This window comes from Epinephelus moara, chromosome 14 (assembly GCF_006386435.1).
Source record: "Epinephelus moara isolate mb chromosome 14, YSFRI_EMoa_1.0, whole genome shotgun sequence".
Taxonomy (NCBI): Eukaryota; Metazoa; Chordata; class Actinopteri; order Perciformes; family Serranidae; genus Epinephelus; species Epinephelus moara.
Window position 1 is genome coordinate 24,444,730 of NC_065519.1, and position 18,601 is coordinate 24,463,330.

General features: G+C 41.9%; 2 protein-coding genes across 3 annotated transcripts in view; one reads left to right on the forward strand and one right to left on the reverse strand.

Annotated features, from left to right (window-relative positions):
* Positions 1-2,201: 2,201 nt before the first annotated feature.
* Positions 2,202-9,057, reverse strand: LOC126401098 (kelch-like protein 28). The gene is made up of 6 exons (XM_050062183.1): positions 8,900-9,057; positions 7,754-8,014; positions 7,020-7,657; positions 6,453-6,896; positions 3,369-3,577; positions 2,202-3,244 (listed from the first exon to the last, which is right to left on the reverse strand). The coding sequence occupies exons 2-6, from the start codon at positions 8,012-8,014 to the stop codon at positions 3,081-3,083; spliced, it is 1,716 nt and encodes a 571-aa protein (XP_049918140.1). The 5' UTR covers positions 8,900-9,057; the 3' UTR covers positions 2,202-3,080.
* Positions 9,058-11,000: 1,943 nt separating this feature from the next.
* The window catches only part of LOC126401379 (TOG array regulator of axonemal microtubules protein 1), a 14,450-nt gene continuing 6,849 nt past the window's right edge, over positions 11,001-18,601 (forward strand). Inside the window, exons 1-7 of one of the 2 annotated variants that reach the window (XM_050062601.1) lie at positions 11,001-11,265; positions 11,803-12,978; positions 15,361-15,427; positions 16,466-16,594; positions 16,804-17,067; positions 17,172-17,449; positions 17,645-17,874. In XM_050062601.1, coding sequence (XP_049918558.1) covers positions 11,947-12,978; positions 15,361-15,427; positions 16,466-16,594; positions 16,804-17,067; positions 17,172-17,449; positions 17,645-17,874 — 2,000 coding nt within the window. In that variant the 5' untranslated portion in view covers positions 11,001-11,265; positions 11,803-11,946. The remainder of the gene's footprint in view (positions 11,266-11,802; positions 12,979-15,360; positions 15,428-16,465; positions 16,595-16,803; positions 17,068-17,171; positions 17,450-17,644; positions 17,875-18,601) is intronic. The other variant, XM_050062600.1, reaches the window with a different exon arrangement.

Here is an 18,601-nt window from a genome sequence, read left to right on the forward strand (position 1 = left end):
TTGCAGACCAGGTGTTAGTCATCCATCTGCTCTCTTTGAACAAGCACTTTGGTGAGAGTGGTGGCAAAAACATGACATTGGTTAGGCCATAATGAAAATGCGTACAAACTCAAAATTCTCAACATCCCTTGTTTTTGCAGATTCACGTTTGCAGATTTTCATCAGCGTCTCTCCGAAATCCATGAAAGTAGTTAATATACACCTCAGAAATCATGACACTGAACACACAGATATCGATGCTAGATGAACAATGGCTGCAGCACATAATTACGCCTGCGTGATTTGTGCTGTGGCTGTTAAGTGACTGACAAAATAATCTAGCACAACAGACAAGATTAGCAAACAAAATCAGGTTATAGAACAACAAACAATACAAATTATGAATACAAAAAAAGTCATTCACATGTTTCTAAAATAAAATATTTGCACAGATACATCTGAAATCAAAAGGAAATGACTTTACATGGGGATGGGAACAATCTGCAACAAACTAAATGTCTCACCAGTGACCAATTTGCAAGGCAATTAAGAGTTCCCTAATTATTTAACAAACATATCAGGGTTAAAATACAAGTGGAAGAGCACATGTCCTTTCAATGTTTACAAGAACTACATGTGGTGAAAACTGCAGAATTTTTAAACAGGTGCACACCCCAAATTTGGCCATGACTTAACCGTGAGCAATCTGCCTGAATCTGCCTCCATCAAAACATGCCTTTTACAAATGAACCAGCATGCACAACAAAATGACAACACAAAATGTCTGGCAGGATGAGGCGAAGTCAGTGGTACCAGTTGATGTTTCATTAGACGTCCACACATTACCAGCCAACAATGTGAATCAACAGACATGCCGTGTGGGGTTCTGTTACAGCAATATGAGATGCCTTGGCTTTTTAAAGAGACAAACACAAAACATATTCATCCACAGAGAGAGAGAACAGAAGTCTTATTGCATTATCTAAATGCCGTTATCCTAAATTAAAACATATGTACAAATTACAATATGTATCAAAGAGTTTGGTAAGTGCAATGCAGAGCTTGGTTAAAGTTTCCACTTGTGTGCAAACGTCAGTGCACGAAGCAACTCAAACTAGACTTGAACGTTAAGTGACTTGACAAAGACAAACTACACCTAGCCTTTCCTCGTCTAGTGCCCCCTCTATTGCTGTGCATTGCTTGACCTGTCCGTCGGCCTAGCCCAAGGCTGCACAGGGTGACACCCTCAGCCAGCCTGGAGTCACGAACACCCAGGACACGGGACTGGTAACAGTGGGAACATGGCCTGAGTTGGCTGGCACAGCCCTTGGTGCTTTATTATCCATCTCCATATGACAGCATGGAAGAATGTCATGCTAATACGTTAGCAATAACGACAGGAGGGAAATGTTTCGATTGTGGCACAAGAAGGAAGCTGTTTCTAGCACTGGAGGCGGGAAAGATGTTAGGGGAAAAAAAGGGTCATGTTTTGGCACTTCACATGAAGCTGTGAATGGATTACCTCAAACCTGATCTTGCAAGCAAGACCGTGGCCACATGAGGATCACATGTTTGGTAGCGAGTGAAAAGAGCAGGTGTCAGACCCAATCACAGGCGAAAAGTCTTGTTCATATCCAGGAGAGTGACACTGTACCGGGAACGGGCATTGAGACAGTGACAAAGCATGCTCATATCCAGCAACAGGGCTCATGTGAGGATATTTTAAATTAAATCAAACTCATCATCGAGCAAATTTTTTTAGGCTTTTTAGATTTGAGGACAGAAGTTAGCGGTTTTTCAACCACATTCTTCCCTTTGAGTAGGACTTTGTTTTATTGCATGGTTGGGGGCCATTCAACTTAATGCATTTAAATGCGCATAAATCAAATAAGTAACATCTTACGCAGTAATGCAGCAGAGGCTGAACAGAGGTTGACCTAATTGTGTGAGGCAACACAGACAAACAGCTGAATCCTGAATCCTAAATATAGCACCAGTTGGTATTGTGTACAGACCAAAGGGTGAAAAGAGGGCCAAGGTCGATTTCAACTATTGTGAAGACTAGCAAGTGCATGACCTGACCTTAGGAAGATGTAACAGAAGCTAAAACATGGTTGTTGTTTTTTTAAATGGCTCCGAGGATGAAGCAGAAAGTGGCGACAAACGCTCTCAGGAGAGTCTGTCACTCACCTCTACACCGACCCTTGGAATCAAACACACCGACCCTTGGAATCAAACTGCGCACACATCCGCACGCACACTAGTGACCCAGTGCAGAAAAACATTTACAGGCAAATGCACTAGAGGATATATTCATATCTATATATTTTATTTAGACTATTTACAGGAGAGAAAAAGGCAGCCCTTTTTGAAAATAGAAAGATTCCAACTCTTCTCTTTTTTGTGAAGCACTGATTTTGATGCAGAACTCCTGTGTCGCTGAGCCCGAGTATCGGCTCTGCACCCGGACACGTAACAAAACAAACAATCCTACCTGACATGCATGTACCCCTCGAGCATACACACGGACATACACACCACATGGCCAACAACCACATATTCATACAAATACACCAGCAAACTGCGGTGTTCTACAAAATCTGAACACATGGTTCCAGTTGCAGCAGGGAAATTAATTAAAAAAAAAAGATTTAAGTGTTGAAAACAATTAATGGCATGAAGGAAAACAAAAAAATGTCTGCTAACATAACAGAATTTCGAAACAAAAAGTGACAAGTTTTCTCCCACAATCCTCTGGGAAATGGCTCAGAGTCCTCATTGTGGTCCAGCAGCAGTAGAGCGGTCGTCTCCTCGTGCCCGTGACAGCAGCCGTCCGATCATCTTCCTCTCTGTTCCCTTACAACTTCGCAGCTCTTTCTCATCTCTGCAGCCACGTCTGCGGTCCCCCCTCTAGCCAGCCAGCTACCCCGGCACATCCATCCACCCAGCAGGCTCTCGCTCCTCTGGTGTTTACGTCGGTGTGCAGCGCTCTCCTCTGCACCTGGAGGATGAATGTGGGGAAGGAGGAGGAGGAGACAACAAAAAAGAAACGTCTTTGTGTCTAAGTTCTCTTATTGGGTCCTAGTCGGCTGGGCCATGGGTCAAAGGGCTGTCAGACCAAAGTTGCAACGGCAATACATCATGCCGCTCGAGTCCAACCAGCTGTCTGAGATGGGGTCATAGCGCTGGACAGTGTTCAGGTAGGATGACCCGGAGTGACCTCCCACCACATAGAGGTAGTTGTCCACAATAGCAGAGCCGACACCTGTAAGATGATGTCACAGTCATATGCAGCTAATTACATACATTTCTCACCATTTTGTAGTACCACTAGGGGTCACCAGCATGTACAAATACACATATGTAGGGTTTGTATGATGTAAACTTACCAGTGCGTGGTTCATTCATTGGCCGACAGGCTGTCCACTGGTTCTGATGTGGATCATACCTCTCAATGCTAGACAGATGCGACACTCCGTTGTGCCCGCCCACCACAAATATGAAGCCAAGCATGACGCCGACTCCGAAGTTGATCCTCTTGTCTGCCATGGGGGCTACCATTTCCCAGGCATCCTTGCTGGGGTCGTACCGCTCCACGCTGTGTGGAGAAGATGCAGCACATTAAATGTCTAGTATGTAGGATTTAGTGGCATCTAGTGGTGAGGTTGCACATTGCAACAAAATGAAACCCATGTGCCAAGTGTGAAGAAGACCTGTGGTGGCTGTTGTGACAACGCAAATGGCCCTATCTAGAGCCAGTGTTTTGTTTGTCCATTCTGGGCTACTGTAGAATAACATGGCGGACTCCGTGGAAGAGGACCTGCTCCATATGTAGATATAATCGGCTCATTCTAAGTTAACAAAAACACAATGATTCTTAGTTTCAGGTGAGGCTGGGCATTAAACAAAATAATAATTACCTTAATATATTTTTGCTTGATAGCGATATAACAAATGTCTGATAAATTCTTCATATAATTAAACCACCCATATGCCCATAGAGAGGTCAGTAATGCACCTTAAATGCCAGTTTCCACCCGCTGTTAACCAGAAGAAGAAAGAGCAGCAGAAGCAGCAGCAAAAGAAGAAGAGACCGGTCAGTAACGCGTCCAGTGACATTATATCGTTACTATGTTCAACATGTACATAAAGTTATTTTTTGGTATGACTGTTTTAGATGATGGATGACAGTGCAGCGCTATCCCACGACTGAATTCACCACATAATGTTAGCTGCAGTAGCTGTATGGGTCGACTCTAATGCTACTGCTGAGTTAGCAAGTTAACTTGACCGACTAATTGTTTTTTTTCACTAGAATAATATGACACAATGTGACTAAAAGTAACATGAATAAACCTTTAATTCATTTTCTCGTCCGTAAACAGGATTTATGCCTCAGTCACGTCAGATGAGTTTTCATCAGCAATAACTAAACCCACATTACTCCACAACATCATCAAAGTCTGTCTTTTTTTTTTATTGTTTTGGTGTAAAACTTGTACAGAAAATACTAATAACAGTTGAGATCTTTGTTTTGCCTATTTATTCTGTTTACACTGTCGGCTAATACACTTACAAAATGTTTCGTCTGCACAAAGAGTTGAACATGCTCCTGACAATAATTACGATTTCTTTGTCATTCTATTGTCTTATTTATTTACGGTATTTCCATAAGAATTGTTGTGAATCTACCTCAGATTTGTGAAATGTTCTGCTGTTTGGCAAGTGTGTGTCATGTCTAGTATCTTAAACTTTCACTCAGGAGCAAAAATTAGCCTTTAAACTTGAAAGAAATGATAATTTTGACCTCTTATTAGATAATTATCGATACCAACTGATATGAATTGTGTTTTTTGTTGTTGTTGTTTGTTTTTGTTTTTAAATCAGGATAACATTTTAGCCATATTACCCAGACCTAGTTTCAGGTATCTTTAAACTAATTAAACCATATTTATGAATTCTGTATTCCATTTCAAACAATATATCCCCCCTAAATCCTAAACACTGGACCTTTAACGAAACACACCATGGTTTTAATAATCCAAATTCAAATTGAGGCGACCTTCCAGCCCAGCTGAATGCTGTCCTGATTTAGCAATTTCAAGAAATTCTATTTTTATGCCATACAGATATATCTGGGAAATCTAAAATCATGTGGTATGGTTTGAAAAACTGTCTGACGTATTGTTAAGGATATGCAATTTGTAGTTACTATATAATTATATTACACTGCTTTGTGTTTTTGTACTGTTTGTTTATTATATTGCTTTGCTTTTTTAGTTTACTTATTTTATGTACTTATATATTGCTTTTTTCTACTGATGCTTCCTGTTTGCACTATCCCTTTGCTGCTGTAATGTTGCAAATTTCCCCACTGCGGGACGAATGAAGGATCTTATCTCTCTTATCTTGTCCACAACATGCAAAAACACCTATGTACTCTTTCAAAAGCTGCATTTCAGGAGCGGGGAACCTACTTCACATGTAAATTTAAGTTAGACAGAGTTGTACCTTTTATCGGACTGATATTTAGTCATATTTAAATTTAGTTTTTATTTAACTACAAAGAGAACAACAGTTCATGTGGTCTGATCACAAACACACACACATGCAGTGAAACTAGTGACGGTGTGACCAATAACAGAGGTGAATTACCTAATCTGACCAGAGTCAAACGAACCCCCTAACAGCAACTGGAACATTAGCAATCAGGGATTGTTTTGCAGCATGCGAGGACATATAAGCCACTGGGGAGAGGGAAAAAAAGTCCCCAAAGATTCTCTGTCCAAACACATTCTCCTGAGGGGTTTCAGGAGTCAAGGAAACGAGAAACAGAGACGCTGCTCTCTAGAGATCCACAGCAACAACAGAGGTCTAACCAGCAGCACACAGTTAGGCAACCACTCTCAGAAACTTCAGCAACCCCTTCTGTTATGATTCCTCTTCACTCATTCACAGGGCCCTGGCCATTTTCTCAGCAACACTTGACATCCTTCACTTGATTACCAGTTCTATTAAATGACTAACAAGACCTTGAGAGAAGGCCAGGTTAGGAGGTCTGAAAGAGCTGCGAGCTTTTCACTGACATCAAAGACTATTTTATAAAAAAGGTGTGGTAGAGCGCCGCAACCTTACATTACTGATGTTAAATGTCATCTGTAGGAGCAAAGAAAGGTTAGTTGTGTGTTTTGATCCTATGTGCAGTCTTTACATTATACAGAAACTTTAATGAAAGAGGTTAAAGATGAAGGGAAAGGTGAACCATATCATACATAGAACTGAGCAACTACAGAATGAATGATTTAGTATCTGAGTTCAAATCCTTTAGTTTTGGCAATTTTATACAAATTCACAAGTTGATGAGATAAACTAGGACACAAGTTCCTCAATATTTCCCATACATAATGTTTAACAGCCCATAACACACAGTATAAAAGGTAAAACAAAATCATATCTACTATCAGTGGTATTACCTGTTCATATGGGCCGGGCCATAGCCTCCGATAGCATACACCATGCCATCCAGCACAGCGGTGGCAAAGCAGCTGCGGGACTTGGTCATGGGTGCCACTGGCTGCCACTCCTTCAACTTGGGGACGTATTTCTCCACCGACTGGAGGTAATACTGGCCATCGTAGCCTCCGAGGGCATACAGCTCGCCAGCCAGGACCACCACCCCGAGCGTGCTGCGGCACTCAGCCATGCGCTCCACCGAAGACCAGGTGTTGGTTTCAGGGTCCCAGCTCTCCACTGTGCTCTCGTGCCTCCGATAGCTGATGCCCTGTCTCATGTGTGTGGCGATGCCTCCTACCACATAGACCTTGTGGTCGAGCACTGCCACTCCAAATTCATATCGGGGTACGCTGAGAGGTGCGAGTCCTATCCACGAATCTGTCCGAGGGAAATACATTTCTATGCTGCAAGAGGAAGACATAAACTGTCAGATTAGTCTGTCTTTTTTTTTAAAAAAAAACACAGAACATAAAGAAGATACAGACGATACAGAATTTGAAATATTGTCTAGACATTATTATTATTACCTTTCTAATGTTGCAAACAGTCCAGCCTTGCCTCCTACTGCAAGCAGCACCTTTGGGGCACACCTGGGTCGTGCCGACAACACAGTCTGATAGGAGAGCCGGTGTTCAGGCATAAAATGATATTTGAGGGCCTCGTTGAGCAGATGCTTACACGCGTGGTCATCTCGTATAAGGTGGTTGGCTTCATATAGGCGAGTGAGAAATTTGACGCTGAGGAGTGGAAGGCGAACACAGTGCAGCAGCTGAGCCAGATGCTGCTGTCTCTCAGTTACATCGTATTTGATCCATGACTCCAGGGCGTAAAATACAGTCTCCTCTGTGACCACCTTAAGGCAGTCGTTGGACACAATTTCATCCAGCTCGGCCCTCGTCAGTTCAAAAAACTCCTCCGTCTGACAAACCTCCTCAAAGTTCTCACAGATGAACTTAGTTGCGGCCAGGCACAGATCATGACAGCCGTAAGTCTCTGCAAAGCGGGAGATGCCTATACAGTTCCCAGCATCCAGCTGGCTCTCTAAAAAGGAGCAGCACTCCTTAAGTACTAGCTTAACCTGGAGTAAGTCAGCAGCCGGTAGCAGAGATTCCACTGTTTCCTGGGAGATAAACACCGTGCCAGTGTAGGCATACTCAACGATGGCCTGGAAGAGAAAGAGTAAAAGCATCACATAAACAGTAACTATGGTACAGGAGTTAATCAGTGTCGTTAATAAGGTGTCTGCTGGCTCCAAGCATACCTGCAAGGCTGTCTCATCGATGCACTGGAATTCCACCTCAGAGGTCTCCTTTTCCGACAGGTTACCCGTGAACATGGCCTTGAAGTAAGGGCTGATGCTGGCCAGCACTACTTTGTGGGCATGGATCTTGGCATCACCCACGCGCAGGACAATGTCACATAGTTCGTGATCCTGCCGCAAGAGCTGGAGGCCTTGCAGCAGCTGCTCTGAGTGAGGCCGTTTCAGACTGGCAAACATATAGGACTGGTCCTGCTGGTCCATCTGAGAGCAGGGATACACAAATCAGTGCACTGTTGATATTTCATAAAGAATACTGATGCAGTGAAATTTTCTGAATAACTGACATGTGACCAATAGCCCATTGAAATACTGTAAATGCTGTAAATTAACCATTTGTTGTCTTGTCCCTGTGACTACAAACCTGAGAAGTCAACAAAAACCCAGGCCTGTGCAACGTGACGTAATCACAGCACGCGTTAAGGAAACATGCCATGGTAGTATGATGCCTTCAGGGATGTTATGTAGTAATACAGTGGTTATTCCGACCCGCTCTGTCATCTACTGTGAGGCAAGCTAAAGAAGCATGATCTTCTTAATCCAGTGCTAACGCTACTTGAAGTTAACCAACCATATTTACCAGTATATATAACATTTTTTGGGCTAACCTCAAGCAAACAGCTCTGACATCCAGTCACAATAACGGTAACTGTTAGTTTAGTTGACTGGGGCCTTGGCTTGATTTCTGAACGGAGGACATGGCCAGATCAAAACTCGCTAGCTAACGTTAACGTTGCCTCTTAGCTTTACAGCAGCAGACCGCTAGTGCGCTAGCTAACAAACTGCAAACCCCAACAACAGCCTGGGTTTTTCAGAAACAAATTTGCCCGGATATCATATTTACGTTGACACCGACACCCATGTCACCATCGTATCGTCAACACTGTTCGCCTCCAGCAAATACACAGCGCCTATATCCGTTTCATTGCACTGCAGTCGGCGCAGGTTAGCTGCTAAAAATAAACACGGTTACTGTGGCTAGCTGCATCATTGATTGATATACAGTAACATGGCTGACAGATACAAAACGTGACGTTATAGCTAGCTGTCAGATAACATTTGTGTGTCGTCGAATTGAGGAAAACAAACCTGTAACCTATAGTCCGTCTGTTGTGCCCCTGTGATGAGCGATTTTGCAGTGGCGGAGTTCAGCGGCGACGAGTGGGAACCCCGGGTGGCTACCAAGAAAACAACCTACTGCCAACCTAGCCACAAAGCTACAGATGAGCTCTTATAATAACCAGCTATCAGAGCAGCACACCCACTTCCGGTGGCTTCAAAATAAAAGCACGTTCACAGCTATTTCTAAGGAAAAGTTACATTCATGTCATCGAGCGATAAGCCAAGAAAATATGTTACAACAATAGCCAACTTTACTAGTGTTTTTAAGAGGAATTCTTAAAATAAAAAAATACATATATTCTTAAAAATATTAATTTAATAGTATCAAAAGTTCCCCATTGACATCTTAAATTCAGTATTTTTGTTTTGGATTTTTGGCTAGGCCTATATATGATGTAAATATATATATTTTTTATTACATTTTCAGCATATGTAGATAGATAGATAGATAGATAGATAGATAGATAGATAGGTAGGTAGATATACACATGAAATTGGATAATATAATTAATAATAATCTAATCTAATATAAGATAAAAATAAAATAAAATAAAATAGAATTGAATAGAATAAAATAAAAATTAAAAAAAATAATAATAATTATTTAGGACAGTTGTAATAGGCTAAGGCTTCAGCCTTCAACATTTTAGTAAACATAAACTTGCTTTGGTTTGTCACTGCTCAAAAGGTGATGACATATTATTGTTTATTATTATTATTTTACTTATTTGTGTAGGCCTATAAGTTAGGAAATGGCCGAAGTAAAGAAAAGTAAAGTAAAGTAAGCTTAACTACACTTAGCTAAAGTTGATGTACTTACTTATGTTCATTATTTATTGTGCTTTATGTTTCATGCTGTATTTTATATGCCAGATGCCAAAGACATTTCATGTAAATGTAATGGACAATAAAGATATACTACAGTGTAGAAATACTTGGTTACAAGTAAGGCCCCTGCATTTTAGTAAAAGTACAAAAGTATAAGCATCAAAATATACTCACATTACCAAAACTAAAAGTACTCATAATGCAGGGTGGCCCATTCACAATCCTATATGTTATTTCATTCTAATTATTGATGCATTAATGTGTCTATCACTTTAATGTTACATCTGGTAATGGTAGTGCTAATTAAAATTGCTCTATGTGCTGTTGCTGGGTGGTTTAAACCTATAAGAATATAATGTAACCTATTTGCAAATTTAGATTATTGATACAAAATATAAATAAACTGAGTAACTAGTAACTAAAGTTTTTGGATAAATAAAGTAAAGGAAAAAAAGTACAATGTTAACTTCTGAAATGTAGTGGGGTAGAAGTGCATACACAAGTAGCATAAAATGGAAATATTCAAGTAAAGTAAAAGTACCTCAAAATTGTAGGCTACTTAACTGCAGTGCTCGAGTTAATGTATTTAGACACTTTCCATCACTGAAAGTGTTATTATATGTGAGTCTGTTATAGCTGTCAAAAACTGCGAAGGAGTAAAAAGAATGATAATTTTCCCTGAAATATAAATAAAATATTGCATATAAAGTTAACTACATTTAGACTAAGCATATACAAATAGTGTTGTAATTACAGTGTATGAGTAAATATGCTATTTTCATCGTTCGTCGTTGTTTAAACCTTTTCCATTCTTTCTTTTTTCTTTTTGCATTAATAACTATTTTATTATTATGCGAACCTCATTTGTGGTTTATGGCATTTGGAAAACCATTCTTTTAAGTTCTATTTTTGATTTTCTGTTAATACAATCGTGGATGTGGCAAATAAAATATACTATATTCAAAAATATATTTGGGAAAATGTAGACTCATTTAAATCTGAGTAGCACATGTAACAAAACAAAAAGTCAATAAGCTACATTTTTTATGGGAATATCAATATGTTTTATTCCTGCACAACTATGCAGCTTTAAATATATTAACACTATCTTATCTATCACTATCTTATAGTTAATCTTATTTTTCTATTGTTATTTTTGGCTGTGTTTATTTTAGTTTCCATCCCAGTCTCCGTGCTGTAGCTCTGTGGTGATGATACCGCCTGGAGGAGCCTCGACTCGCGTCACCATGGAAGCGCTCAGTTTGCGACATGTATTCGCCATTTTGCTGCCTCAGTGTGTGTATGTGTATGTGTGGGCTCCTCTCTGTGTGAATACCTCTGTAGCTTTCAAACATTCAACACTCCAGGCACCAGCTGAAACAACCACGGAAAATGTCTGCACTTAGGAGAACCGTAGCTGCCGCACCATGACACGGACATTTGGACGACGTAACGTTAGATAGTCTCGCCGCGCGTCAAGGAAGAGGACCGGGGGAGAATGCGAGGTCTGTTTTCTTGCTGTTTTCCTAACTTTGCTAGCCCAGTCAGCCAGCACTAACCACTAACAGAATTACCGGAGCAGCGAGTTAGCTTAGCACCGTTTGAGTGCAGTTAACAGTTAGCTCGGGTTCTGTGTAACGTTAGCTAACTCATGTAGGCTGCTTAACGGTAACGGTGTAGTCAGGGATTGATTGTAAACCCATTGAAGGCATTAGTATCGTATAACTGGCTGAGTCTTCGACCGACACACATATTAAATAATGTTACAACAGCGGGGAGTAATGTAACGTTAATACACAGTAGCTAAGGTTATCTAAACCTTTCTGCTGATAACTATCGTGCTTGACAGCCACAAGTGGTTGTGTCCATTTGCGCTAATCTACCGTAGTTCATGATCGATCATAGTGTTAAGTAGCAACAAGACACTCCCAGGCAGTTACATGCCTGTGTGACATGTTTAAACGCATTATTATTTAACTCTAAGCAAATGGAAATTGATTCAGTCATGTGTCCACTGTTAATTTTCTGCTCTGGCTTCACAGCTTGACAATCAGGAGAGTGGTTTCCCATCACCAACCACTCAGGATGACAGCACCAAGTAAAGAGGAGGAATATTATTGTCCTCACAGGATTGTGTTCGCCTCTTTAAATTCTCAAATCTGACCACAACCACAAGACCACCAATAATGATACCAGGATTGATCTCCCAGGAGTTACACGAGCTGCTCCTGGACCTGAAGAATTACCAGAATCGCACCAATGGGGTGGAAGATCTCAAACACATCCTCTCAGAAGTGGACATGCAATCAGTCCCGTCTGGCAGTATTGAGGAGTTCATCCGTTTTCTCCCTCGACTTCTGGATGACAGTAATTTTAAAGTGTTGTATGGCACGTTGCAAGTTTTAAACTTACTCATTCAGAAGCTAGATACAGGTGTGGATAGATATTTCAAACAGATAGTCTTAGTGGCTCTGAAGGTCCTGGGGGACACTCGCACCGTCACCAAAAATGAATACATGAATGTGTTTCGACAGCTGATGAAAACTGTTGCACCGCAACAAGTGTTGGATCTTGTCATCGGCAACTTGAAACACAAGAATTCAAGGGTTCGGGAAGATGTCCTTAACATCATCATGGCAGCTATGCTCACTCATCCTAGAAAAGATTTCAACATCCCCAAGCTTTGTTTTGACGTCGCACCATACCTGGCAGACAGCAAAAGGAAGGTCCGCCACGCCGCCCTTGAGCTGTTTGCTGTTTTGGACTATTGCCTTGACACAGGGAAAAAGCAGCCTCTAATGAAAGCTGTGGATATGGTTGAACTCAATGAGGACGCAGAGGGTCTTATGGCAGCTGTACAGGCAAGACGAGCAAGGCACGTCCTTCCCAAACTCTCCTCAGAGGGGATAGTGGAGTATGGCTTGGTGGTCCCCAAACCAGGACATCGGAGCTCAATGCAGTATGGTTCTGGAGCTGATCTGGACTGGGTGATGAACGGAGGGCGGGTAAGCAGTGCCAGGAGCCACAGAACTGAACCAGACTGCGACCGACTCTATGGCTATGGCAGCCTGGGCTCCCTCACTGATGACCTCCCACTTCAAAGGAGGATTGTCAGCGCGGGTAAAGGGAAGAACAAACTACCCTGGGAGATGTCAAGCTTCTCATCTACCGAGAATGATCAGCAATGCAGTACCCCGAATGGAAAGTGCTCTGAAAAGGTGAGGCCAATCATCACCGCCGACTTGCCATATTCTCACTTATCTCTTGTGATAATTAAGCCATCTGGGAATGTTCCCGGATTTAGCATATGTTTTATTAACCCTCAGATTCTCTGTTGAACTAAGACTCACAGCTTAAAGGGATATTCTGCTATATTCTAGGTTAGTTTACCCAGGGAAATAATGGAAATATTGTCCCTCTAGGTAAAACTGATTGGCATTAATGAAGCAGCTATTGAATCAACAAGCTGTGTTCACTTTTTTCCCTCTAAAAATACTCTGAAATCCAAAGCAAATAGAGCTTAATCATCATTTAACTGCCTGTACAGAGGGTTTAGGAGCACCAGAGTGCTTTTCATATTGACTTTGAAATTACAGACCATCTCAGTGGTCAAGCATTTGTGTTGAATTGCTCCCAATCAGCCAGCAAGTGCAATCATTGAAAAAGAGGAGGGGTTTTTTGAAAGGAGGGTTATTTTTGTGTGCTTGCCTTTTCTTCCTCCCTTTAGTCTTGCTTAGTTCACAGAGGATTGATAAAGTTAAACCTTGGTAATTAATCTTCAAAAATCTGGGGTGTTGACAATTTGTTTACTGTCAAAATTGCACACTTGTTGTGTGAACAAGCTTAGTCACACCCAAAGGCAGCCGTCCAAAAATAAATCTCTGACTTTCGTCAGAGAGTTTGGGGGCGAAAAAACCTAAATATAGTCAAGATGCAGTATGGATGGAGTGCAGCAGAGAGGGATAGTTATATATTATATATGTTATTACACAGAGGTGTGCAGTGTCATCTACAATCAACCTGTTTGTGTGAATGATTGCATATTGTTAAGACAGCTTGTAATGATTGATGCTTCATTAGATGTTTTCTTTCTTCTTTGCATCTTTCTCTTTGCATCATTAGAATTGATTTTGTATCTATTGGCAGGTTAACAATAGGCTGAATTGTTTTGTGAATATAAGGCTCTCAATTTGTTATAAACAGAGAGAGGAATAGATAGGTAAAATCTCAGAGCACTGCAGGATCCCTGATACTATTCCTGGAAGAAATTCAGTAGGTGACTCATTTCCCTGCACAATGACACTGTCGCTGCAAAGATGAGCATCCACTGTCTTGAGAATAAGCCGTGTGATGATCAGGTTTAACTTGCCACTTTGTTAGGTTAAAGTTTGTAATGCTGAATATATAACTTATCACAGTGATGCCCAACTTACGGTCCGGGGGCGAAATCTGGCCAGCTATAGGATGCCTGGTGGCTCCAAGACCATTGCCTAATACACAATGAAAATAAATTAATTCACAATGGGAATATTTTTGTAGTTTGGATATAAATAAGGTGCCAGAGGGAATACAAAGAGATAAAAATAGAGCTTGTTTATTGAAAAAAGTGCCAGGGGAGGATCCTTAGGAGGCCCCAACGGAGGTCTAGTCAAAGCCCCGAATGTCCTCAAGTAATAGGAACACCCCTGCTTAGACCCGACCTGTGCAGAGCTGCAACTGGAGTTGACTCTTAGCAAAGACGATTAAGGATAGCAAACGGCAAAAGGTTGAAAACATGCTATTCATTTATTATATACACTAAATAATATTGATGTTTGTATATTAACTGGCCCCTGGTCTCCTTTCATTTTGCAATAGCAAGTTGAATATCCCTGCCTTATCACATTTTATCAGCAAGAGACTAGACTTATTTGTTAAACATGAGCCTCTATCAGCTCTATTCCAGTAATGTCCATTGCTTCTAATGAGTGACTTTGTTTCACGAGGTATTAATTGACCATATTTTGTTCTGGGAACTATTATCCAGCTTAGAGCCTCCATTTGGAAAACCTTCTGTTTACAGCAGTGTGTGTTTCCCAGCAACCCCATTACCACACAGCACACTTAACTGAAGGGGGCGTGACACATAATTGGTAATATCACAGGGTTATGCTTGTAAAACATGGCTTATTTGCTGCTCTAGTGTTGATTGCAATCACAGCAAATGCTCCACAGTGAGTGCTGATCAGATTTTAGGCAACGGGACTGACCTCAGCTACACTCACTCTCTCGGGGATGCATGCACTGGTGCAAAAATCTGTCATAATTCTGTCTCCACTTGATTTATTTTAGATCATAGGTTGCAGGTTGGCCGTTAAAGTTTTATGAGAACAGGAGATGTCGTGTACATACTGCTAAGTCTGTTTACAGTAGCGGAATATCCACACAAATGCCAGTGTCTCTTGCCTGAGCTTGGAAATATACGCTGCATCCCTTTGTTCAGGCCAGTGGATGGAATTACACTCAGTCTCCTGTTTGTTTAAGGATTGCTTTACATCAATTATTTGAACTAAATCCTCCATTGTTGCTATTAAAGGAAATCATTTTCTGCCTGCTAATAGGTGGCCAGTGAGGATTTTCTTCCCCTGTCAAGGAAGCTGAGTCCTGAAACCTACATACCCAGTTTCAGTAAGTGCCAATACTTCCTCCTCTCAGCATTACACTTTCATCTATTCCATGTGAGGTGACAAGTGCAGCTGACTGGTTGTCATGGTCAACTTCAGCCGGACTCAATATAGAGAGGCTTTAAATTGGATTAGCATGCTGAGTCAGAGGAGTCACCGTGCCACATGTCACCAAAAGCCCTGAGATGAGCATGGTTGCAAGGCAGATACATTTCATACCAGTCTCACAACATGCTGAAAGAGGCCATTACATTCACCAACTGTTTTGGTTTTGAAAATCTGGCCTGCTGGAAGGTTGTAGACATGAGCAGTCCTACAGAAAGTAGTCATCAGACTGATTGTGTGAGCATAATTCATCCCTAAATGTCACTTACGTAAAAAGTAAGCCCTACATGTGCTTTTTATTAGCAGCTTGTCACCACCGTCAAGTTAAAAATGACCTGCCAGCTGCTGACTACCCCTCAGTTTGGCAAAAGCGGTAAAAAAGGAGCCCAGTGATGGGAAATGGCCAGATTTTGAGCAATATTTTTTATGAGAGGAAAGGCATTGTTGCCTACTTATTTTTGCCAAATGTTATTTTCCAAAATATGATTTGAGTCTCAACTTGATGACTTCATGTTACCTCCTTGACCCACTGGCTGTTTGATTTTGACCACTTACACAGGGATTACACTCATTCCAGTGCTGCTACTGTAAATTACGTAATCTGGACACATGCTTGTGGTAATCCTTCAATGAAGATTACAAGTGTAGTAGATGTGTTTACAGCTTTTGGATGCAGTCTCTTTCGCGAAACCCTATAAAAATCTGTTTTGTGCTTTGCTAATTTTTTTAATCTTTTATAATGTTGCTGTGTAAATGTCCAGTTTTTATGGCTACTGCTGTGTTTATCATGCAGCTCAATTGCAGAACATAAATGAGTAGTGTAAGATTAAGAAATTAAAGTAAACTAAGCACAGTAACTCAATTACACATTTTACAGGGAGGATGTTACTGTCATGAACGTTATTTGAGTATCGTGCAAAATTTTCTTTCCATCTAGGTTCTGCACAGCCTCAGAAACCACAATCCTGCAGAAGGAGGGAGTCTCCTGCACGCCTCAGAAGAAGTGGAAGCCTCAACTTGGACCCCGACATCTTTAAAACCACCAACTTCTCTGACCCAGATGTTGGTAAGGAGTCATAACCTCAGAAGGATCTGGTATTTTTCAAAAATGTGCCACCCTGTAAAGTTCCCTGGATGGAAAGATGCAAATCAGAATAAGAAAGAACTTAAATCATTTTACAGTTTTTAACATCCAGCCAGTCATGAACCATATTTCCACCTTGTTACCTTTTAATTGCTCAGTTTTTCATGACATGTGAATACTCTGTCTCACAGTGGCACCCAAGGGACGCGTGCTCTCAAGGAATCCCAGTGTTGAGCGCACGTTTTCCCTCCCCTCGAACCCCACCACGTCCGGATCCTTCCTACTGCCCTCCTACCCACTGGCTACTCTCCCAGGAGGCGTGCTCACTCCAACACTGTCCCGCCGTCGTGCAGACTCCTCCCTCTCTATGTCCAACACTTGGCCAAACAAGAGAGAGAACACCCCTCACCAGCGAGACACGAGTCCCTGGAGAGACACAGCAGGCACAGTAAAGGGTATTTAAGCAAAAACACCCACATGTGAGCTGTTAGCTGACTGCAAAAATGTTGTGGCCTCTTTGTATCATCTGTTTTTATCCTCCCTGTTCTACCTCGATTAGGAGACCAGCTCTCTAGCAGATGCTCTCCCCGGCCTCTTCGTGCTTCCCTCGTGAGTTCCTCTTCCACTTCATCATTCCGCCGGGCTCTGAGCAGCACCAGGGCAACTCTATCTATCTCGCCAGTTGTCCCGACAGCAGAGCAGGTCCAGTCCCATAATGGCCAGAGGTCCAATGCTCCAGGCAGCCCTCAGAATCAGCAGCTAGAAAGGGATCTGGATCCTGATGGCATCAATGTGGGGCGAGACCCTCAGGAGGATGATCCTCTGGACATGCAGGAGGTCAGCAAACTGTCTGCTTTTTTCTGTAGAAAGACTCTGCTGGAAAATGTAGGGCACTGCAAGTTCCAACTTGCACCCTCAGCACCTGAGGGACTTTAAAGAAACACAGTCTGCTAGTCCGGGGGGTTGAAATTTGGCTCCATTTATAATTTTCCTTTCCACGCTCATATGTGCCAATTTGTGTGTTATTCACAGATGCTGAACTCCCTGCGCTCATTGCGCAACAGCGCAGCCAAGAAGAGGGCTAAAGTGAGCCTCAGCAGTTCAGATCCGGATCCAGACAGCCCTGACTCAGCTGTGAGGCTGGACCTGGGTCTGGACTCACCATCACACACCTCTCCGATGCTTACCAGCTCAGCCAGTGAGAGTGGTCTTTCCAGTCTGAGCTCAGTCGCCAATTCCAGCATCAATGGCATCAAAGCCAGGTAAAGGATACAGATTACAGTATGTTGGGGCATTATTCAGCTCACGTATCTTTTGTTATATGTCAGTTAATTAAAGAAATGTTGTCGCAGACATGGTGACATCTTAACCCTATGGGCCCGAACGACGCATAGTGCGTCCAAATTCACACGACCTGGAGTCACGCGACCGCGTGTCATAGCAAGAAGCCACGCATATCACGTGAAACAGCGGAACTGTAGCTTTCCGACAAGGCCAAGCACTTGTTGGTAACCCAATGTTTTCACAGTGAAAAAATTGATAAAGTTACAATAAAATGATGTATACCAGAGCTTTCATACAGCTTTGCACACACATTACTCTTGGATGGATTACTCGCGAACGCAGGCTTGCACAGAAATGGAATATCGTATCTTACCACATCTTAGGCTTGCGTGTATTTCTCCCTGTCTATCCACATTTGTAGTCCGGCTTTCAAGATGCAAATATTTCCATATTGTCCAGTTGACACTCCACCAAACTTTGTATGACAAGACAAGCGCACTTCACCTTTGCGCACCCAGACAACTGCAGCCTAATTATGCATGCTGACAGGGCAGTAGTCACCATATACATTGAGGGGGACATGTGCCACCCCCACCAATGCCCAAAATGTCCCCCCAGTATATAACTGAAACTGAAAAACAAATATTATCTTGGAGGACATCATTGCACTTGGTTGACTGTTTTTCTATGGTCTTAGATGTAAAT

Bases quoted from the DNA above. Each gene is read 5' to 3' on its own strand.
- LOC126401098 (XM_050062183.1), bottom strand. From the start codon at position 8,014: ATGGACCAGCAGGACCAGTCCTATATGTTTGCCAGTCTGAAACGGCCT. The intron at 6,897-7,019 runs GTAATAATAATA...TTCCTCTTGCAG, and splicing joins CTGTTTGCAACATTAGAAAG to CATAGAAATGTATTTCCCTC. The intron at 3,245-3,368 runs GTAAGTTTACAT...ATCATCTTACAG, and splicing joins AATGAATGAACCACGCACTG to GTGTCGGCTCTGCTATTGTG.